The sequence below is a fragment of the Lampris incognitus genome, chromosome 11 (assembly GCF_029633865.1).
Source record: "Lampris incognitus isolate fLamInc1 chromosome 11, fLamInc1.hap2, whole genome shotgun sequence".
Taxonomy (NCBI): Eukaryota; Metazoa; Chordata; class Actinopteri; order Lampriformes; family Lampridae; genus Lampris; species Lampris incognitus.
Window position 1 is genome coordinate 11,782,994 of NC_079221.1, and position 24,509 is coordinate 11,807,502.

Consider the following 24,509-nt stretch of genomic DNA (forward strand, 5'->3'; position numbering starts at 1 on the left):
CGCGCTAACGAACTTCTCAACTGCGCCGGGGGAAGTGGCTCACACGCGCCTTCTGTCACCGCGGACGTGAAGCGGCCAGCGAGGAAGAGGAAGAGAGACGCTAAACATTTCTGAAGAGGGGAACATTTTCAACCACCTTCCTTTCCGGATTATTTGTCGCTTTGCGTTTGGCGTGTTTTTTTTTTTTCTGGGAGGGGGGGGGTGCACTAACAGTTTTGCGAGCTCATTTTGTCGCGTGCGCACCTGTCCAGTCCCGCGCGCTCCGTGCCTGCCTCGCCTTGTCATAGACTTCTTCTTCTGTGTTTTTTTTTTCTCCATCGGTGGCGAAGTTTCAAAAGCGGGTGAATGTATAGCATGATGATGGAGACCGACCTCCATTCCCCTGGACCCCAGACCAACACGACGACGGGGCAGACGGGGCCAAACGGTGGGTCGAAAGCCAATCAGGACCGCGTGAAGAGACCGATGAACGCGTTCATGGTGTGGTCCCGCGGGCAGCGGCGGAAGATGGCACAGGAGAACCCCAAAATGCACAACTCCGAGATCAGCAAGCGACTGGGCGCCGAGTGGAAGGTGATGTCCGAGGCTGAGAAGCGCCCCTTCATCGACGAGGCGAAGCGGTTGCGCGCCATGCACATGAAGGAGCACCCGGATTACAAGTACCGACCCAGACGGAAGACCAAGACCCTGCTGAAAAAGGACAAATACTCGTTGGCCGGCGGACTGCTTTCTGGAGCCGGCGGGGGCGGTGGCGTTGGTCTGGGGGTCGGCATGAGTTCATCCGGGGTCGGACAGAGGTTAGAGAGCCCCGGGGCCCACGGGGGCTCGGCCGGCACCGGCTACGCGCACATGAACGGCTGGGCGAACGGCGCGTACTCTGGGCAGGTGGCGGCGGCGGCGGCGGCGGCGGCAATGATGCAAGAGGCGCAGCTAGCGTACAGCCAGCACCCGGGGAGCGGGGCGCACCACCACCACCACCACTCCCACCACCACCACTCCCACAACCCGCAGCCCATGCACCGCTACGACATGACCGCGCTGCAGTACAGCCCCATCTCGAACTCTCAGAGCTACATGAGCGCCTCCCCGTCCGGCTACGGCGGGATCCCCTACACGCAACACCAAGGCTCCGGCATCTCCTCCTCCTCCTCCTCCTCCTCCTCGGCCGCCATGGGCACGTTAGGGTCGCTGGTGAAGTCGGAGCCGAGTGTAAGCCCCCCCGTCAGCAGCCACTCGCGGGGTCCTTGCCCCGGAGACTTGAGAGAGATGATTAGCATGTATTTACCGACCGGGGAACCGGGGGACCCGTCGGCGCAGGGCCGGCTGCACGCCCTGCCGCAGCATTACCAGAGCGCCACGGCTGGAGTGAACGGCACGGTCCCCCTAACACACATCTAAAACCCGCACGCACCACTCACAGAGAGAAAACACGACAAACCAACACAAACTGCAAAGCGACACATAACCAAATATTTACCTCTTTTCTAAATTGCCCCGGGCCCCAGAACTACCTGCATTTTGTACAGAATGTTGTAAAGGGGGGTAAATAGCGTACTCATCTCGGCTTCTTTTTTGGGGGGGGGAATAGCCAACAGTGGAATTATATAACGAAGATGATGTTGAAATATTGTTTATTGTGCTATTATTATTATTATTATTATTATTATTATCATTATTATTATTTTGTCCATTAATTAACGCGGTCTTAGTTGAGGGGCTATGCCAAGTTCACCAGAATATTTGGTTAAAATTGTAATATAATTTTGGAGTTCTTGTAAGTTATTGAAAATGAGAAAATATGTGTCATAATCATAAGAAAAAAGTGCTTTAAAAAGATATATGGGGGGGGAGGGAGGGGGGGAAATAACCGCATTCCTCGAAACATTTGTGTTCCTTTGCAGAGGCCCGTGTCTATTAATCCTCCAAACCATCTCTTTCTATTGTAATAAGCCTAATTATTGTAAAGTGTGAATAATTTTAATATTTCAGACCGCTGAGGGGCGACTGCTGTTGTAATTTAAATGCTTTTCTGCGACTGAGAGGCCCTGACATTCAATAAGGATTCAATAAATTTCACATGTTGCTTTGATTCCTATAAAAAACACGTCTTAGATTGAATTATTTTAGATTTTATATCTCCTGTCCTTCAAGAAGACTCTTGGGCCGCATATACCTTTCTAAATAGAATAATTTGTTGCTGGCCAATATCATCATCATATATACATAATAATAATAACAACAACATCCTATATATGTTAGAATAATAATAATTATAATTTCATATATGTGATAATTTTATCATTTAGGATGATGCTACTATTATGTATATATGACAATAATTATATATGATATTATATATGATGTTAATAATAATAATAATAATAATAATAATATTAGCATATATTATTACACCTGTTTTCGTAGTTAAATGGGCGTTTTGTGCGTTTCCAGTCTGTTGTTTGAACGTTTCCCTAAACTTTTTTTTTTTTTTTTTTTGTCGGGTGATGTTTCCCTGGCTGCCGACACAGGTAAATTTCTATAAAAGTGAACAAAAAAAAGCAAAACCTAATTTATTTCGGTGAAAGGTGTAAAAAGAGGTTCGCTTTTGCAAGTCTATCTTTACACCTATTTCCGCTTCCACGTGTGGAAAATAGAAATGAAATTCTACTCGTTTAATCGGACGAGGACGCAAAGCGAATGGAGAGCGAAGATCTTATCTTCTCTTCTTGGAGCTGGCCTGCTTTATTATCATTAAGACCACGTGCCCACTCATTAAGCCCTCTGAAGGAATTGTGTTGCAGAAGAAACGACTTGTTTCTTCTTCTTTTATTTGTTCAGATGGAGGAAAGCTGCTGTTCTCCTTTCATCGTGTTCATCCTGATGTTTCACTCCCATTTCTGTGGCTGACATATTATCATATAATCTAATTATCCTCAGAGATATCCTCAATATTATCACCAGTATTATCGTCAATATTATCATAAAACGTGGAAATGCTTTTTTACTGGAAAGACATTTTGCAAACTTGTTCATATCAGGTTAAAGACTGTGAGGGGAAACAGTATCAAGAAAACAAAGATTAATTAATAATATACAGAGAGAAAATCAGTTTTCTAAAACGCAGCCTGGCCACATGAGGTTTATATCAGCCTGTATTTCCGGTTTTTATAATTTGATGTGTAAAAAGCTCAGGCCGGTGATCGTTATTTAGAAAGAAATTATCCCGATTTTGGGATTTTTCCGGAGCATAATACTGAATTTATCTTAAATGGTCCTGCAGGTTTGACTATATTGTTATTATTATCATCATTATCTTTATTATTATTATAGGGTGAGGTTCGTAACTCGGTTCCTCAGCGTTGTTGTGTGTTTGTAACTCCGCCGTCCTGTCAGAATAAGACGGAGGGGCCTAAATGAACCTCCCTTCAGGGAAAGGGGAGTTTTGGAGGAGACGGAGGGGAGTGAACAAGAACCAGACAGGTTTTGGTCAGGATGAAGACAGAGGATGCGGCCGTTCATGTCGGGAGTTGTTTGGTCACCGATGGTGCCGACCAGATCCATGGTTCATAATGTGGATGAGTAAAACCCGGTTCTGCCTTTTCTATGTGGGCCTTTAGATGACGGAGCACTCTGACAGTAGATGTTGGTTGTGTAGGGAGTCAGTTATAGATATATTTATTTACGTTAAGTTCATTTAACGACGGGAAGCTAAAAGCAGCATGATAATGGTTGCAGAATGACGCAGGCTAACCCGAGCCCACCCGGTCCCGGGAGGCTGTGACCCCGGTCAGGCTGTTGAGGCTCGGTCGGGCGGGCAGCCCTTGTGTCTGCTGGACGCGTTTGGTTTTAATCACTTTGGCTGCTCACCAGGCTTCATAATTACCCTGAACCGATGATCAAAATGTTGGAGGGACAAGTTGGCCCCCGGATAACCACGTTGGGCAGATTGTGCCGCAGTCTGATATCGCGACAGGTCACGTGACTTCTGTGACTGGGTCACACCTACTCCTGACCCCCCCCCGCCACCGCCCCCCCGCCCGCCCCCCGGGCCTCACATCTCTGAGATGCGGATCTGCGCATGCAAGTGGAGGAAATTCATACACACTTGGGTATTTTTTTTAACAGAATCAATTAACTCCGTTGTCCGGGGCCCCTTAGTGGCGAGGAAGACTTGCGCGGCACGTCAGTTAAACCTCTTTAGGCCTCTTGGTGCGCGTATACGGCGCAGCGCCGCGGAGACGGGAGTTTGAATCCCGGCGGCTGCGGGAAACACGTCCGTCCTTCGCGGCGCGGCCTATGTGGGACGGGACGGCCTCCGTCTGGGCTTTGCACCTATTGCCATCTGATGTGCCGATGTGAAAGGGATGCGGATTAACGCTGGAAAAGAGAGAGGGAAAAATAAATAAACCAGAGAGGCGGAGCACGTCACGGCACATCACCGGGGGTGAAAAACGAGCGTTCCGGCAAATTTAACCCGCATAAATCACACCGTGAGGTATAAGAGCGGTTAGGGTGCGGGGCGCGACGACTGTAACCGCGGAAACGGTTCGTGGCTGTGTGTGCGCGTGCGCTTGTGTGCGTATGTGTCTGTGTGCGCGCGCGCGCGCGTGTGTTTAGGGGTGCTGACCGACCAATAAATCTCTCCGCCATGCGACGCTCTTATCTTGTCGCCTCCGATATATTCTGCAACGAGGAGGCCATCAGCCGCGGCGCACACTCGGCGCTCGTAAAGCCCCGATCCCTTGCACTCCCTGTCCTAAATGGGGATAATTAGCGTCACTTTATCACGCCTCTGCATATTTTCTCCGTTTCTCCCCCCTAAAAAAAAAAAAAAATTACCAAGCAGCAGCCCTGCTCTCGTCGCCCGCTCTGTCACAGAAGATTATGGAGACAGATTGCACAGAACGAATGTGCCGGGCGAGATTAGCGCGGAATAGAGAAAGCAACTGGGCCAATGAATTCCTCGCGAGGGCCTTATCGTGCAATTACACGTTGACATGTTTAACAATCTTGCCGCCTCTTAATCCTGCGCTCTTCCAGGAGCGCGGCGCCGGCCGGCTCCTATCTAACCGCAGCTACTACCGCACCCGCCCGCCCGCCCGCCGCACGCCGGCGCACAGACCTAGAAAGGCACCGACACGCTGCTCCGGCGCAGGGAAACTTCCTGCGCATCGCCCACTTCTCAAACTTTCCCCCGCACGGGCGGCGAAATGGGTCGTTTATTCCGCCGCCCCCCCCGGATTGTTCCCTGTGTAGTCCTTATATGCCCAAATAGCTCCATTATCGGAACTTTTCGTGCGTACTGATAAGAGTAAACAATACGACGCGTGGCGATTTTCTGCAGATATATCCATTTCCGGTTCGACCGTAACGACCCGTTCCTGTTCGGCCCTGGGCCGTGGCGAGAATTCAAAGGGTCACCTTACGCGGCCGCGTGTCTATCCCAAAAAGCGTCGCTATACACCGCTTGAAAAAGAGTTCAATTTTGGACCTTTCCCATCTCTCTCTCGCTCTCTCTCTTTCTTTCTTTTGCACCCCCCACCGCCCACCCTACCCCACCCCACCCCATCCTGCCTCAACCCCCCTCCCCGCATCCCGCACACCCCCCCCCCTCCCCTCCGCATCCCAGCCTGGCGGTGTTGCGGGGCCTGTGTGGGAGTGATTGTGAGCGCCAGTGTAGGAATTTGGCAGCGGCCGCGGTCTGGAGAGCCGCCCCACGCTGAGCTCCATTCAGCGGCCAGCGCGCTGTGAGGTTGGGAAGTTTGCAGTCAGCCGTACAACTCAATGCCCCACAAAGGCGATTACAAGCCCCAGCGCATTCCTGAAGGGACCTGGGAGCGACGCAGGTGCGAGGAGACCGGGCAAACCCGTCAGAGGAGCGATAAAAAACGGGACAGAGCTGGGACCACACAAAACAAGCGCTCCGCATGGAGCCCCGGATTTCTTTTTATTTTCTTTTTCTTTTTTGGTGAGGTGGAGAAAATGAAAGAATTAGTCCGAGGAAGATAGAAGTTTTGCAGTGTTTCCCTGTCCATCATTTGAGTGAAAGGACGAGTAGCCCCCCTTCCAATATGGACGGGGGGGGGGGACTGTCCTCATTGGAAAAAAGACGTTGCAAGTTTTGCAACATTTATTTATAGCCTGCATCTTTTTTCTTTTTTGTTTTTTGGTCTGTAGTCTGGTAGCCTGTGCAGTGGTTTTAATATACGGGTATCGTCGAGCCCAGAGCGGCTTTGTGCGCAAGAGCAAAGGCAGAAGAAACTCTCCCCGTCTCTGTCCTACTCATCTGAAATAACTGGATCACGGGGTTAACCGCTTTGCTTAAATCGAAAATACCCCCTCATTGTAACCGAGGCGCGCGTCTGGCCGGCCATAGGTCTCTATCATGGAGACAGACGGTATATTTGATTAGAGCTGCGTCTAACTATCAATTACCGGGGAGAAACAGAGGGTCCCTGAGGACCGGTAATCAGCCCGCCGGCAGCCAGCGCACCGCTCGTTTCCCACCAGCCCGCCATAATGAAGGCGAGAACGAGGCGCGTGAGAACGAGGCGCGGTCGTGCAGCGGCTGCCACTCAACGGGAGCGGAGCGCGAACCGTGGGCCGGTGCACCGCGGGCACAGGAACAAGTGCCAGAACGGGGGGAGCGGGGGGGGGAAAAAGAAGAAAAAAAGCTCTCGGCTGTCATGGCTGTTTACTTCACTAATAGAAACACGGAGAGACGGTGAAACGAGGCTGTGCAGGTCAGCCCGTGCACACAGCCCGTGCACGGTATATGTACATATATACATATTATACATGTATGGAAACTGCCCTCCACCAAAAAACCACCCCGTAGGTCGTTTGCACAAGCAGCTTGTTACGACCTGTAGTTACGTTTTAAGCTACTTCCTCGCGGTCCTCCGTGATTATAACACGTCGCTTCCCCGGTAACAATAAGCGCCTCCTTCCATAAGCTATCGCGAGAACGGACATTGATAAAAGCAAAGTTTAACGTCGCATGGCGGTTATAACGTCCACGCTAGCTGACTTTCTAACATTTGGCTAACGTTAAGTTAGCTCTTATAACGTCATTCATAGGTGAACATACTGCCGATACCAAACTTAGCTACTATAGCAGACGGCGAAAACAACACAAAAACGCACTGACTACATATTCCGTTGTTCTCAAATTGTTTTGAATACCCACAATGCACAGAGGCGAGAAGTATCTGTGGCATATCTCCTGCCGCCGGTAGGGGCGCTAATTTAGGAAACGCTCCTGTGGGTCGTATTAGAGGACACACGACGTATGCGGTCGTGTGGGTTGGAGGACTTGTTGGACTAGCCCTCTAACACCCGGTGTCCCCGTTTCTCTCCGATGAAACGTGTCTCTGGTGTCGTCTGAGGTAAAAGAAAAAGAATATAAAAAAAGAGTGGGTAAGAAGAGTCACCTGAACAGTGCACTTTGATACTTCACACCGCTCTCATTTTGCCACCCAAAATATTAAATTTCTGTTTTTTTTTTCTCCTTCCCCTTTTAAACTCCCGGTGGAGCAGTGATACCCATGGGGAGAGCCATGTGTGTGCAGGCTCCTCTTTCCAGCCCGTCCACGTACACCGGCGGATTTTAACTCTTAACACACCGGCAACCAGACAAACAGTGAGATCAGCTGCGGAAGAATGAAAACCTGCCTACACGTGACTGAACACGTTACAACACCTGCATTGCACACGTACACGTTTTCTTACTTATGGGGGCGTCCGGGTGGCGTAGCGGTCTATTCTGTTGCCTACCAATACGGGAATCGTCGGTTCGAATCCCCGTGTTACCTCCGGCTTGGTCGGGCATCCCTACAGACACAATTGGCCGTGTCTGCGAGTGGGAAGCCAGATGTGGGAATGTGTCCTGGTCGCGGCACTAGCGCCACCTATGGTCGGTCGGGGCACCTGTTCGGGGGGGAAGGGGAACTTGGGGTTGGGGGGGGTTGTGTGATCCTCCCACGTGCTACGTCCCCCTGGTGAAACTCCTCACTGTCAGGTGAAAAAAAGCAGCTGGTGACTCCACATGTATCGGAGAAGACGTGGTAGTCTGCAGCCCTCCCCGGATCGGCAGAGGGGGTGGAGCAGCGACTGGGACGGCTTGGAAGAGTGGGGTAATTATAATATATATATAATAAAATTTCATACTTGTGGAGGCTTGGACAAGGCGACTGAGATAAAGACAGGCCGGGAGTGCGCAGCCTGCTGGAGACTGGAGACTGGACATAGAGATACTTAAGGCCAGGTGTTAGAAGTGATAGGGATTATAGCTGCCTTTTCCCCCCTCTTCTTTTCTTACTTATTCGGACTGGTTTTCATTGAGAAATGATTGGAGGTGTGGTTAAGCAGGGTATATAAGAGGACGTCACCGTGAGGTGCGGGGGCGTCTCCTGGAGTTTGTTAATGGCGGGAGGTTGCCTAAACGCCTCAGGATGTGCCACTTTGAGAACGCGGTGCAGGTTCACACCATTCCAGCTTTGAAGAAAACCAAGTCTCATTTATTTTTTTGAGGATCCATCCACCATCAACCTAACTAACTAAACTACCAAGACGGTGTCCGCCGCTTACGGAAGCTGAGACCCACGCGGCCGAGGCCTTGTCGGAGGGACCTGCTAACTGCTAGCCTGCTACCTCGGTAAGCTAGCCCACCTCCGCTATTTCTCTCGTCTTGGAAATCAGTCCTTCTTCTTGTTTTTTTTCCTCGTTTCCATCTTTTCTACACACTCCAGGTTAGGACTAGTATTGCGTGTTTAACCCTTAACCCCTAGACCCGACTAGTCTGTAACACAGGTCAATGGAGTTCAGAGTTCAGCCATGTGTCATGGAGGGCCCAGAGTGTTGTGAGTTTTCATTCCAACCCAACGCTACATCATCTGATTTGTCTGATTAGAAAAGAACTAAACAGTGAAATCAGCTGTTGTGGAGTCTGGTTGGAATAAGAAATAGTCTCCAACCTCCATGGCACATGGCTGAGTCCTCACTACAAACTCATGACCGTGTACGCTGTTGAGTGCCAGGAGGATTGCCGTGACTTGTACATCGGGGAAACCAAACAGACGCTGGCCAAGAGGATGGCACAACACAGGAGAGCTAACACGTCAGGCCAGGACTCCACAGTCTACACCATCTACAGGCCAGTGGCCACTCTTTCAAGGATGAGGATGTGCACATCCTTGATAGGGAGGAACACTGGTCTGAACGGGGAGTCAAAGAGGCCATCTATGTGAAGAGGGAATGACCATCCCTGGACCGGGGGGGGGGGGGCTAAGAGTACATCTGTCGCCATCTTACAATACTGTGATTGCAACCATTTAACAGTACACATGGCCATTAAAATTCTAGTTAATGGTCACGGCAGTTTGCATATGAAACCTCCTGAAACATTCTCCAACCCACCACCCCACACACCAATTGTACTTAGCCAATTACCCCACCCTTCCAAGCCGTCCCGGTTGCTGCTCCACCCCCACTGCCGATCCGGGGAGGCCTGCAGACTACCACATGCCTCCTCCGATACATGTGGAGTCACCAGCCGCTTCTTTTCACCTGACAGCGAGGAGTTTCACCAGGGGGACGTAACGCATGGGGGGATCACGCTATTCCTCCCAGTTCCCCCTCCCCCCTGAACAGGTGCCCCGACCGACCAGAGGAGGCGCTAGTGCAGCGACCAGGACACATACCCACATCCGGCTTCCCACCCGCAGACACGGCCAATTGAGTCTGTAGGGATGTCCGACAAGCCGGTGGTAATACGGGGACTCGAACCGACGATCCTCGTGTTGGTAGGCAACGGAATAGACCGCCACGCCACCCGGACGCCCCTTCACGACTTCTCATTTAGAACATGAAATATTGCTCTCGTATCGGTGTAAATCCATGCAGGTCCCTCGTGCACGAGGCTGCAGGTCGTCCTCCCCAGTCCCGTTCACCTCCGAAACGATGTCATGAGTCAGACCGCACCGCCTTTACCCCGTGCATGTCCTTATTACCCCCTGAGCCCCAAAACTGGGCAGAAAGAAGGACACCACCAGATTCACGTATGAGCTGTTATCAGTGAACCACAAGCCGTTTACCACACCTCGTACACTGCTTCTCCCACCAACAACAACCTGTGCTCATTAGCGCCCCCCCCCGATCCCGACATGCATAGGTTTGAAGCCCACAGATAGAAAATAACAGCTGAGACACAGATTTTCCAAGAAATCGATCAGTGGACTCTTTAATACAGGGGAAGATGGTGTCCTTTATGCCCCAACTACACATTACGTTGAAATGTTATCTCCCCGTCTCAGAGAGAGAGAGAGAGAGAGAGAGAGAGAGAGAGAGAGAGAGAGAGAGAGAGAGAGAGCCTTGATGTTTATGGATCGCACATTGACTGCGCCTGTTGGTTTCTTTGTCGTTGTTGTTCCAGGTAACCGGCCACTTGTACATAGACAGTGGGGTCAGGGTAGATGTGTGGGTCGGGGTAGATGTGTAGGGGGGGGGGTAGATGTGTAGGGGGTAAATGCGTGGGTTGGGGTAGTTGCTAGCGAGGGACTAAGAGTGCATGAAAGGGTCAGCTGGCCTGCAGCCCCCACCGCTGGCATTGCAGCTCAATGCATTAGTTTGGTAGTACCATAACGATGCTTCCTGAAGAGTGTCATTACTTCTACACTCTGTCTTTGGATCGAACCAATATCCATTTATTTTTCACTGAAACACACACACACACTAACCCTCTATCTTTGCGAGGACCCTCATTGACTACATTCATTCCCTAGCCCATAACCCTAACCTCAACCGTCAGAACTACACGCCTAACCTTAATCCTTACCTTAACGTTAACCTTATCCTTTTTTTTGAGGGGGGGTGATTCCCCCCCTTTTTTCCCTCCCCAATTGTACCCAGCAAATTACCCCACTCTTCCGAGCCATCCCGGTCGCTGCTCCACCCCCTCTGCTGATCCGGGGAGGGCTGCAGACTACCACATGCCTCCTCTGATACATGTGGAGTCACCAGCCGCTTCTTTTCACCTGACAGTGAGGAGTTTCGCCAGGGGGATGTAGCGCGTGGGAGGATCACGCTATCCCCCCCAGTTCTCCCTCCCCCCTGAACTGGCGCCCCGACCAACCAGCGGAGGCGCTAGTGCAGCGACCAGGAGACATACCCACATCTGGCCTCCAATTGTGTCTGTAGGGACGCCCGACCAAGCCGGAGGCAACATGCGGATTCGATCCGGCGATCCCGGTGTTTGATAGGCAACGGAATAGACCACCACACTACCCGGACGCCCCCTAATCCTAACTCTAAACCCAAATCCTAACCTTAAAACAGACCCTTTAAGGAGCGAGGACTGTCTAAAATGTCCCCACTCTGATGGTTAAACACTCAACTTGATCCTCACACATATAGCTGAACAAGAACACACACACACACACACACACACACACACACACACACACACACACCCTGGTGTAATCCAGCTGCTGGGACGCTTTAGTTCAGTGAAGAAAGCGGCAACTTTGCTCAGGATAGCTCCTCCCGTCGGTACAGTGATGGGACATCTTTGAACGTAACTCTCGCCACGTATCGCTCCGTCTCCGGTCTCATGTCTGCCGCTGGCTGACTGTCGGCCCGCCTGTCTATCCGCCCAGTACCGCGTGTTGGGGAAGACACCCGGCTCTCTATCGCCGCCCACACACTCACAAACCCACCGGCTGCTGTAAAGGAGTTCTGCGGCGCCTCTGCGGCAGCAGATAATTCTCCGGGTGGCGTGGACGGGGTTAATGGAGGGTCAAAGAGTCGCGATAAGAAACAGCGGTTTTATGGCCCTTGCCCCGTCCCTGCAGCACGCTGATAGCCGTTTCAATCGGCCGACCTTTGACCCCTGCGGGGTCAAGTGATCAGCGGGCCCGGGTCGTTTAGATAGGTCAGATTGGAACATGTGAGGGATGTGTAGTTTGCCAAGCTCCGTCAGAGGCGGCGGGATACAGAAGAGATAAATCGCCCGTAATGATTTTGATAACGCCACTCAATTTGTTTGCGGAGCCGTTAGATTGTTGTCGGCCGTCACAGTTTAGCACAGCTGGCGGGCGCCGTATGAAATTTATCCATTTTAATTGAACCGGCGGCCTACGAGCTATTAAGCAAATTGTGTGTGTGTGTGTGTGTGTGTGTGTGTGTGTGGTCTATTTAGTTGTGTATTTGCAGGTGTGCCTTGGTGTGCAAGCGTATGACCTTCTTACCCGTTTCTACAGTAATCAAGTGGGCCGTCCTGTGAACGTGTGAGCCAGACTGAAAGAACAGGGCTCGTCTGGCCTTGAGGCGGTCTGCACCACAGCATGCGCTAGTTAGAGAGCCCTGACACGACTGTCCCGTCTCAGCAGCACCCCCAGCAAAACCACTAGTCTGGCTGCTTTTCTTATTTACCCTCTGCTGGCCTTCTGATGTATCACTAAATCAGTTCTCTCTTTCTTTTTCCTTTTCCTTCTTTTTTTCTGTCTTTCTTTCTTTTTCTGTCGTTCTTTCTTTCTATCATTCTTTCGTTCTTTCTCTTTTTTCAATCTATCGTTCAATCCTTCTTCCTTCCTTTCTTTCCTTCCTTTCTTTCTTTTCCTTTTTCTTTCTTTTTCTTTCTTTCTATCTTTCTTTCCTTTTCTTTCTGTCTTTTTCTCTTTCGTTCTTTCTATCTTTCTTTCCTTTCTTTCCTTTTCTTTCTTTATATCTTTTTTTCTTGCTTTCTTTTTCTTTCTTTCTTCTGTCTCTGCAGGACATCCATCATGGCCACCCGCTGATCGCCGTGGCGACCTTTGACTGACAGGTGCATTCGCGCGTCTTTGCTGGCAGGCCGTCTTCACCATCAGCGTCAGAAGACGGGCTGAAAATGTCAGCGACCGTCAGAATCCCAAATTTCCTCCTCCTCCTCCTCCTCCTCCTCCTCCTCCCTTCTCGCGTGCTACTTGTGTAAGCGTCTCAGCGGCAGCGCCTCTCTTTCCGCCGGCCTGGCTGTTCTGTACCGGCGGATGTCTCATTTCAGCGCATCACGTTGCAGTTTCGGGTGTGATTTCACTCAGAGATCTTCGACTTCATCCCGCTGATGGAGTCGCGCCAACCTCGATGTCAGCGTGCACCATACACCGCCTGCAAGTCCGACCCCCTTACTTTCACTGCTTTTAGTCTCTCGGTTGGCTTGTTTTCCACAGACCCCCCCCCACCCCCCACCCCACCACCATGCATTTGTAAATCCGTCAAAGCGTCTGTGGATGGGGGACGTCCGGGCGGCGTAGCGGTCTATTCCGTTGCCTACCAACACGGGGATCGGCGGTTCGAATCCCCGCGTTACCACCGGTTTAGTCGGGCGTCCCTACACACAACTGGTCGTGTCTGCGGGTGGGAAGCCGGATGTGGGTATGCGTCCTGGTCACCGCACTAGCGCCTCCTCTGGTCGGTCGGGGCGCCTGTTCGGGGAGAAGGCGGGGGGGGGGGACTGGGGAGAATAGTGTGATCCTCCCACGCGCTACATCCCGCTGGAGAAACTCCTCACTGTCAGGTGACGAGAAGCGGCTGGCGACTCCACATGTATCGGAGGAGGCATGTGGTAGTCTGCAGCCCTCCCCGGATCAGCAGAGGGGGTGGAGCAGCAACCGGGACGGCTCGGAAGGGTGGGGTAATTGGCCAAGTACAATTGGTGTGTGTGTGTGGGGGGGGGGGGGTGGAGGATGTTTCTGGAGTAGTTTTAGTGTGTTTGCTGTGCTGCCTGACGGCCAGGCAGACGGTCCGCACAAATCATATCATGTATAAGACCTTAGTGTCAGTAATGTATTTGTTGTTGTTGTTGTTGTTGTCGTCGTGGCGGCGTACTGGGGATGGACACACTTCATCGTGAGGTTGTCCAGTCAACATGACCTCCCTTTATAATTATATAGCAACCGATTTAACCATTTCCTATTGGCGAGGGGTTTTTATTCAAGTGGAAATTAACCATCATCCATTTTATACTTCATCATCAATAAATAATGAACATTATTGGGCTCTAATTAGCTAACAGCTTGCTTGCGCAGGGTGCTGCATGTACTGTATGTTTTCTGTTTTAACATTTGAAATAAACAAATATCATTGCTTCATTAGCGGACGGTGTTTGCAGTGTTTTGTTGACGAGGCGGGTCTCTCTGTGTTGTGCGCCCAGGGAGAGGTTTTACCATTTGTGCTTCTATTGTCTCGCATTGTGTTGAGAAAAAAAGGCTGTCCACGTTCAATAAACACAGTCAAGGTGATGTGGTCCCCCCCCCCTCACTACGTCACGCGCACCGTGTTCACGCCGTTCAAACACAAATTGGCAGATAATTTAAACTGCACAAAGTGGGAAGTTTAAGAAAAGTTTTTTTTTTTTACATTGAGTCTCTTTATTAATTTCAAGGACTAAACGCGCCCTCAATTATCCTCACCATCGCTCCCAAACGAATGATTTTGAAACAGAGTGTGGGGACGGGGGGGGGGGGGGGGGGTAGAAAAAAAAAGGCAAATGAAAAAACGAGTCAGGTGACAGATCCAGTCCAATGTCACAATTCTGATTCAACATTAATGACTTCATAGCGCGGTTGCTATGGGCGCCGTGGCCTCGCTAACGTGATGTGTGTGTCAAGGTGCAGGTAATGTTCCTTCTGCTGCACGGACTGCCTGAATACTTACTGCTGAATACTTACTGCTGAATACTTACTGCTGAATACTTACTGCCTGAATACTTACTGCTGAATACTTACTGCCTGAATACTTACTGCCTGAGTACTTACTGCCTGGATACTTACTGCCTGAATACTTACTGCTGAATACTTACTGCCTGAATAATTACTGCCTGAATACTTACTGCCTGAGTACTTACTACCTGAGTACTTACTGCCTGAGTACTTACTGTTTGAATACTTACTACCTGAATACTTACTGCCTGAGTACTTACTGTCTGAATACTTACTGCCTGAATACTTACTACCTGAATACTTACTGCCTGAGTACTTACTGCCTGAATACTTACTGCCTGAGTACTTACTGTCTGAATACTTACTGCCTGAATACTTACTCCCTGAGTACTTACTGTCTGAATACTTACTGTGACTATGTGTAATACGTCCACTCACTCGTCCACACATACACACACACTAAAACATACACACACACTAACACATGCACACACACCAACACATACACACACACCAACACATGCACACACACCAACACATACACACACACCAACACATGCACACACACCAACACATACACACACACCAACACATACACACACACCAACACATGCACACACACCAACACATACACACACACTAACACATGCACACACACCAACACATACACACACACCAACACATGCACACACACCAACACATACACACACACCAACACATGCACACACACCAACACATACACACACACCAACACATGCACACACACCAACACATGCACACACACCAACACATGCGCACACACACTAACACATGCACACACACTAACACATGCACACACACCAACACATACACACACACCAACACATGCACACACACCAACACATGCACACACACTAACACATGCACACACCAACACATACACACACACCAACACATGCACACACACCAACACATGCACACACACTAACACATGCACACACACCAACACATACACACACACCAACACATGCACACACACCAACACATGCACACACACTAACACATGCACACACACCAACACATGCACATACACAAACACATGCACACACACTAACATATGCACACACATGCACGCGTCCACACAAACACATGCACACACACTAACATATGCACACGTGTGCACACACACTAACACATGCACACACACACCAACACATGCACGCGTGGGTGTGCACACACACACACCCCACCCCAGCCCGGCCCACTCACTTTACTCACTCATTCACTTATGCAGCAGCAGGCCTTTGCGACCAAACACAAAAGATGTGCGCTGGTGAAGTCGTGGCCGTTGTAAGTCCGGCAGCATGGCGCGTGTGTTCGTGTTAAGGTGTGAACTGAAGTGTCTTAGTGGCAAGAGAGACGGGCGCGGCGTGCACCGGGACGGATAATGAGCATCACAGGTGACTACACGCAGTGATTAGCAAGGTTCTTGGTGTTAGCACTACATTCAAACATAACCACAACCCCCATTCGTACATACACTGAGACACACACACACACACACACACACACACACACACACACACACACACACACACACACACACACACACACACACACACACACACACACACACACACACTCCTGAGAGATCCCTGGTTATCACACCCCTCCAGATTGTACTGAACTACTTATGGAAAACACACACACACACACACACATACACGCACACACACACATCCGAAGATGCGGCCACTCTTGCCAATATGAGCCCGGTGTTAAGAACAGTTGTTGTCGTTGTCGTCGTTGTGTGTTTTTTTTAGCATCTCTAAATTCCTAGCGTTGCTAAGGTGCTTTGGGAGGGATTAACGGAGGCTGGCGCCGATGAGCAAGCCTTGCAGATTTCCAACCAGCAAGGAGAGGGGAAAAAAAGACAAAGAAAGAGGGGAAAGGAGGAGGAAAGGCAGCAGAGGGTTAGACGACAGGGGGAAGGCAGGAACAGCTTGTGTAAACACCATGACTTTAGAGAGGTAAAGGGGGAGGAATGAAAGAGGGCTGAGAGACAGAGAGTGAGAGAGGGCGAGGAGCTCTGGCAGGTAAATCTGAACATGACCGTCCTGAAGAGCCGGCCTCCCCTCTCACACTGCAAGGGGAAAGCAGCCTCCCCCCCCCCTCTCTCTCTCTCTCCCTCCCTCTCTCTCTCTCTCTCTTTTTCCTTTTTCTCTCACTAGTTTTCCTCTTCTCACATTTCCACAGCGTATATATGCTCTCTCCTTTCACTTTCTCTTGCTCTCTCTCTCTCTCTCTCTCTCTCTCTCTCTCTCTCTCTCTCTCTCTCTCTTTCTCTCTCTCTCTCATCTCTTTCTCCTTCTCCCCCCCCCCCCCCCCCGAGGGCAGCAGTTTTAGATCCAGACACTTTTGTCTCCCTCTCTGTCACGACTTCAAACAGCGGTGGTGCTCAAGTCGCGCTGATGTGCCCGGAGCACCAGCAACGCTGCGGTCTCAGGTGTACATCCCCCCCCCCCCCCCCGAGTGTCCTTGACATACAAACAATCCCTCTCTCTCTCTCTCTCTCTCTCTCTCTCTCTCTCTCTCTGCTGGTTTTAATTAGCGTGGCAAGCGAGGGAGGCACCACGACTGCGCCACGTTAACCAGTTATTGACCCGCCCGGTGGAGCCTCTGGGACAACTGCAGAGCCTTTAGGTGGTTTTTGTGAGTAAAAGCCAATTACACGTGAAGTGACTCGCCGGAGTGGAGTACGTCTTGATTTTCACCGAATCTCCAGAGAGAGGGAGAGAGAGAGAGAGAGAGAGAGAGAGAGAGAGAGAGAGAGAGAGAGAGAGAGAGAGAGAGAGACACTTCAGAAACCTATCTCCTCGCCGTTGAAATCTGGTTTAATGGGCTGAGGCAGGTGACCCGGGAGGAGGGAGGCCTGCGCGCTCCGGCGTCTCAGGTGGACTGCAACTGGATGCGGCCTGTTTGCGGTACCAGGCACTTGACCGAGGGCCAGAGCTTTCCCTCCCCCTCCCGCCTCCTCCCAACCTTATCCTTCCCCTACCGGTGTCAGGTTACTCCTCAGCCACCACCAACCCTTCTCTCGCTCTCTCTCCCTTCTAGAGTCATGTCAACAGCAGTGTGTGTGTGTGTGTGTGTGTGTGCCCCCGCCTGTTACGTCTTCGTTGGTTACCGGCTCGACCCGGGCGGGTGCGGGGAGCCGGCGTGGGCCTGGCCAGCTGGGCTCCTGTAACTGGGCCTGTCCTTTCCCGGACAATGCAGGCTAATGTGAGCGGCTTGGCTGAGGTGTGGCGGTGGCCGTCTTTCAACCGGTGATCCCTTCAGAACTACTCATCTGATCAGCCTGGATCCGCGCTTCACGGCTGCTGGGGTCACACAACCCGACCCCGGGGTCAGCAAGCTAATTACACATCCCTTCTCCTCCCTCCCTCCCTCCCTCCCTCCATTCCTCCATCCCTGTCACCACTGGGGCTGAGGGGACAACGGAGGGAGAAAGAGACAGAGAAAGAACAGAAATAAGAGAGCGGAAATACCACATGAAACTTACATGATGACGCCGGTGAAGTTTTGTGTTTTTCTCTTTGCCAAAAGACTAAATTCCCCCATGCGCACAAGTCTTTTCCATGTGTACGACGCCACAGAACAGGTCAGAGTTGCTGTGTTGTGTGGGTCACCATAGTGCATCACTGCAAAAATTGTGTGTGTTGCAGTTCTTCCTGAAATGATTTTATAAGGTAACAACGATTTATTTGGCGATCTGCAGAAAGTAGTTTAGTGTCTGTCAGACGTGAATGTGTGGAAATCACTGTGTGTATTTCAGTTTCCCAATGAAATGGCCCAGATAGCATCCTGATGTTGGCCACTTCAGCCAGTGATGCGGCACTGGTGGTCTTCTTCTGGCCCTGACAAAATGGATGTGAGCCTGAAGTGGCCCACATGTATAACAGCAAATATGGCCCAACTATTCCAAATCAAATGTGGGCCTTTTTTGGCAAAGATGCGATGCTCTCGGCAACATGTTAACTGGATGGGACCCTGAAGTGGCCCGTGTGGTAAATGATGAATATGGCCCAAATATCACAGAACAAATATGGGCCACCTTTGGCAAATTTGTGGCACATGTGACATTGCTGTGGCTTGGTTCTGGCCCAGATCTGGCAAACAGGAGCGGACCGCCCAAGTGCCGTCATTCCACGCGGTATGTGGGCCGGATGAAAGTGTCGGGTGTGGGACGGGTCGGGGCCACAGCAATTTTGCTATCTGAGTGGGAGCTCCCTCCAACAGCGCCTCATGTACTGCAAACCCTTTTCACAAACATGGCCGACATACTTCCCTTCATTTTAGCAGGGTAAAGATCGCTTGGCCCCATTGTTCGCCTGCGATTCCGTCTGTGATCACTTATGTCATGTTTAACCCCAGCGTATAACACAACACCGGTGTTGTCATCGACACATCTTTGTGTTTCTGTTGTCAGGCGACTGCACAACGATAAATAAAGTGATTTGGTTGTGGGTCACAAAATGCTAACTGGCTAATCATGGCCAACTAATTTCAGGGCTCTTAGCATTTTCTAACCCTAAATCAGCTCACTTCCTTATCTTCTGACATCACAAAAATACTATAAATACCTGTCAATGCCAGCACCTGGATTGTGTTATATACGCTGTGCTGAATCACAAAGTGATCGCAGACACAATCAAAAGAGATAAAGGTGGCTTTTTAAAATTGCAGGCAATAGTGGAATCTGTCTTTACCCTGCCATGGGAAAAGAAGTGTGTTTACCATGTTTGTGAAGAAGGTCTGTTGTTCTGGGTTGTGATTGGCTGTTCTAGCTTGTCACTGTGTCCTACCTTTTATTTTGGTATTGTATACCTTTATTAGACAACGACAGTGGAGGCAGACACAAAATGGAGGAGAGAGAGTGAGGGGGTATGACTTGCAACAAAGGTTGCCAGCTGGGGCATCCGGGTAGCGTGGCGGTCTATTCTGTTGCTTACCAACACGGGGATCGCCGGTTCGAGTCCCCGTGTTACCTCCGGCTTGGTCGGGTGTCCCTACAGACACAGCTGGTCGTGTCTGCGGATGGGAAGCCGGATGTGGGTATGTGTCCTGGTCGCTGCACTAGCGCCTCCTCTGATTGGTCGGGGCGCCTGTTCGGGGACGGGGGACTGGGGGGAATAGTGTGATCCTCTCACGCGCTATGTCCCCCTTGCGAAACTCCTCACTGTCAGGTGAAAAGAAGTGGCTGGCGACTCCACATGTATGGGAGGAGGCATGTGGTAGTCTGCAGCCCTCCCGGATCAGCAGAGGGGGTGGAGCAGCGACCAGGACAGCTTGGAAAAGTGGGGTAATTGACCAAGTACAATTGGGGAGAAAAAACGGGGGGGAGGTTGCCGGCTGGATTCGAACCAACAACGTGGCAACCATGTGGCCATTTGGTATGAGCTGTAACCATTCATCTCTGGAGGAGTGTTCTACCTTTTGATTGGCTGTTCTACAATGTCAGTCCTGGGATTGTCAGTAGCTGGCTTCTGTCTGTTCGCCACTTCGGTAGTAAACACTCTTCTCCTGGATCGCCACCTTGCTGTGGTGGAGAAGCTTGCGTGTACCAATGATCCCAAGAGCTACACCGTCCGGAGCTTGGCTCCTGGTAGGGTCACTCAAGGCGGATAGGTCAAGGGGGAGGTTCCAGACGAAGCGTGAGCCAACAAAGAGCTCAACGGCAGAACTGGCGGAGGATGTCTCCAGGTCACAACGGCAGTGAAGCTAGATGAAGGCCACCAGCAGAGGGTGGTCCCCAGTCGTCTTGGTTCTCCATGCCATTGAACTCTGGCCACCCCCTGCCAAGGATCATGTGGTGGCTGCAGGTGCATCAGCCTGTCCATGTAAAAAGCTGTCATGTGCAGGCGTCCTCCCATTATGCAGCCCCATGATCGGCCTCTACAACCACCTGAGGACCCAGAGGGACCCAGAGGGAGGACGGTCACACTCGACCCTGAGTGACCATCGATGATGAAGTAAACACAAATCCGCGAGATTGAAGTAATGAAAGAATAATTTGTTGACTTTCGAAGTCACCTTTGGTAAAAGTGGAAGACACAGGTTTGTCCCTGATAGTGGACTACACTAGCTGAAGCTGAGGCTTGGTCTGTGTGAGCTGTATCTAATCATCTTTGAATGCTGTGGGATCCTATGGCTTCCTGGACGGGAACAAAGTCTGGCAATGGCTGTACGGAGAAGACTTGTGAGCTTGGGGGTAATTTAGTCTTCTCATAGCATCTGGTGACAATGAGAAAAACGTAAAATGTCCCTATCGTTACCCTTCAAGGCCCAATCTGGGATTTATTTGAAAATATAAAATGGAGGTACGTGGCGGAATTTGAGTTTTAGATTGAAAATAAGCATTTCGTGAGTTGGAAAATCTGGGTCTGTTTTTCTGCAATTTCTACAACCATTACTGATGTAAAGAAACGTGAGTAACTCAGATAAACCTGTTACCTAGTGTTGGTCCTTTTATTAAGACACCTGTCAATCAATCCGGGAGTGACAGCTGTCCTGTGTTTCATATTTTGGTAGCGGATTGGTTTACGTTTGAATTGGGGGTTGTACTTTTCGATAGTCCAGCAGTGACTGTAGTCGAGTTGTGAGTTTGTTTTTATTCTTTGAAATGAAGAATGGAAAAAAAATGTTTTAAAGAAGAGTGAGCTCCCCCACCCCCCACCCCGAGAGGAGGAAATGGAGAGAGGAAGAGGGGAGGAGAGGAAGAAAGAGAGGCTCTGGTTTCCAGCGTCCTGCTCACACCCACGGCAGCCCTCGGGCAGGAGATATAAGGTAGACCCATGGGACCACGGCTCCATTGGTGCAGGTGGATTTAGGTGTCACCCTCCCACCACCTTCGCCCGTCCGTGCTGGATCTGCAGCCACGTCTTTTGCTTCTCAGATTTACACCGCTGGGGGCCAATATATCACCCCCCCCCCCCCGTCAAGCCGTGCTTAGGCAGGTTACCGAGTCCAGAGATTAGTAGAGTCCAAGTGCAAGTACTGCCAGGGGTGTAGCGCAAAATTCTGGGCCCTATTCATAAGCAGTCTCTGTGGGCCTCTTTTGTCCCTCACGCATCACTTTGTGGAGTTCTAGCATACTGTATATTATTTACAATCACGGTATAATAATCCGTTTTAACCTCAACCTAACTTCACTATCCTGCAGTGATTGGAAAAAGTGTGCAGCATCACTTCAAACTTCGATGGCTCTTAGGGTGCTGATGCTGACACCCGTGAGGTTCACTCCACAGTTAACGCCCCGCTGACGGGACTTCCTGTTTGCAAAGTCATTGATTAGATCTTTAAAGTTGTTTTGCTAATCGGCTTTCAATCGAGAGTAGTACCAGGCTGTTCAGCCTCTCCCCGAGAGGGGTGGGAGGGGCCTCGGAGAGCCCCCCGCTATTCACTTTAAGTCCCTCAACCGATGTATTGAGCCAATTCTGACTGAAGTTATGGCACTAATTAGTTAGAAATGAAAATTTACAAACCAAAACAAACTTTTAATTCCAGGCTTCTCAAGGCCCGCCCCCCCCTTTCTTGGCCCTGATAGGTCCTTCAACCCCCCCCCCCCACTACTACGCCGCTGGGTGCCATGCCTTGAACTGACCTCAGCTGTGTGAGGAGGAATACATTCATGTGCAGAGAGAGAAGCAATCACACACACACACACACACACACACACACACACACACACACACACACACACACACACACACACACACACATTGCCAAATACAGCGGAATATCCTTGTTGTTCATTAATCACAGGTGCGAGGAGTTCATAACAGACACGGCGTATTAATCAAAAAGTGGGCGACGTTAATCACGCGCGTGAGACGGCGCCCGTCACACGCGCGACAATGCCGCCTGATTTAAACGCGTTGCTCCAGGCCGCGTTGAGACGCCTCCCAGGGCTCAGCCAATCAGCCGCTCTGCTCCAGCCGCCGTAATGACGCACTGACCACGAGGCCGAGTTCATAAAGTCCACTGAGGAGCTTCTTCTTTTTGTTTTTTTTTCTGTTTTATAAGTTTCGTGGCGGTCAGTGAGTGTTGGGGCATGAACTCCTGCAGTTTCTTGGTTTGGTTGTTGTTTTTTTCTTCTTCACAGTTTGGCCACTGGATCCTTTTCTCTCTCTCTCCCTCTCTCTCTCTCTCCCTCTCTCCCTCTCTCTCTCTCTCTCTCTCTCTCTCTCTCTCTCTCTCTCTCTCTCTCTCTCTTTTCATCTGGGCAACATGTTGACATCAGCCCTCCGTTACCTCGAGTCGAGCACCGTGGATTTACAAGCCTTTTACAAACACAGAGATCATCGATATCAGGCGAAACCGCTGGTGGCGCTGTCGGAGTAGATTTATCGATACGCTTCCCTGGGTTGACTCGCGGCGACACAAAGACCCAACATTATTCACGCGAGAGAGATGGGGAGGAAGAGACGGATGGGGGAGGAGAAGAGCGTGCTAATCCTGCATGTGTGCTTACACTGCCCTCTTTTGAATGCCCTGCAGTGCGTCCCGGTAAAGGAGGCTGAGCTGTAAGACGACACACGGTGATTTTCCCCTGACATGGTCCTTTACACTGGGACACACTCAAACACACTGGTCACCACTGTCCTGTCCTGTCTGTCTATCTATCTAGCTATCTTTAAATACACACACAGCTTTAATAGTTATGCTCTCTTAGAACTCTTCCTTTCTTATGTGATTCTCTCCAAAAGAAGAGAAGAAATGAGGCGTTCAGGTAAATAAAACAAAATCCTCTGTTTTGCCCAATGCAGGTAAATATGTGAAACAAGCTTAAACCAAAAAACCTTGGGTAACTTTTAATGTTACAAAATACAAAGTACACAGACAAAAATAAATGGATGAATAAAATAATTAGGTGAATATTAAATACACCACATAGACCCTGGTTAGGGTAAGAACTATGCACATGCATGTAATCCAGTATATGTTTTTATATATTTGCATGCATGTGTTTATATATTTGCATGCATGCATTTATATAATTGCATGCATGTGTTTATATACGTATTTGTGTGCATGTGTTTATATATGTATTTGTGTGCATGTGTTTATATATTTGTATGCATGTGTTTATATATTTGCATGCATGTTTATATATTTGTGTGCATGTGTTTATATATTTTTAAGTGCATGCGTTTATATATTTGTGTGCATGTGTTTATATATTTTTAAGTGCATGCGTTTATATAATTGCGTGCACGTGTTTATATATTTGTGTGCATGTGTTTATATATTTGCATGCATGTGTTTATATATTTGTGTGCATGTGTTTATATATTTGCTTGCATGTGTTTATATTTTTGTGTGCATGTGTTTATATATTTGCAGTCATGTGTTTATATATTTGCATGCATGTCTTTATATAGTTGTGTGCATGTGTTTAAATATATACATGCATGTGTTTATATATTTGCATGCATGCGAGCGTGCTGATGTCCCGTGTTGGTGCATTACTCAGACGCAGGTCAGAGACAGACACCATGACTCACTGACTGATTATAACGAACTGATGAACCGGCTTTATTTTTCATCAGCAGCGTCCTGAAGACGACTTCTTAAACTTGTGATTCATGTGACCTGCTCACATTAGCAGAAAACGAGTTGTTATATTTTTTTAAAATCTATTTTCCGAAGTTGTCAGGAAAAAAACTGACTGTAATGTGACCGATTCTGAGAGGCGATTAAACTTAATTTTGATCAGTGAAAACCTTCAAACGAGCTCTCTTCAGAAAGACCAGAGGCCCCGGTCACAACCACACA

General features: G+C 49.8%; 1 protein-coding gene across 1 annotated transcript; it reads left to right on the forward strand.

Moving 5' to 3' along the window:
* The first annotated feature begins 345 nt into the window (after positions 1-345).
* On the forward strand, positions 346-1,398 carry sox1a (SRY-box transcription factor 1a). The gene has a single exon (XM_056290171.1). The coding sequence runs from the start codon at positions 346-348 to the stop codon at positions 1,396-1,398; it is 1,053 nt and encodes a 350-aa protein (XP_056146146.1).
* Positions 1,399-24,509: the final 23,111 nt, after the last annotated feature.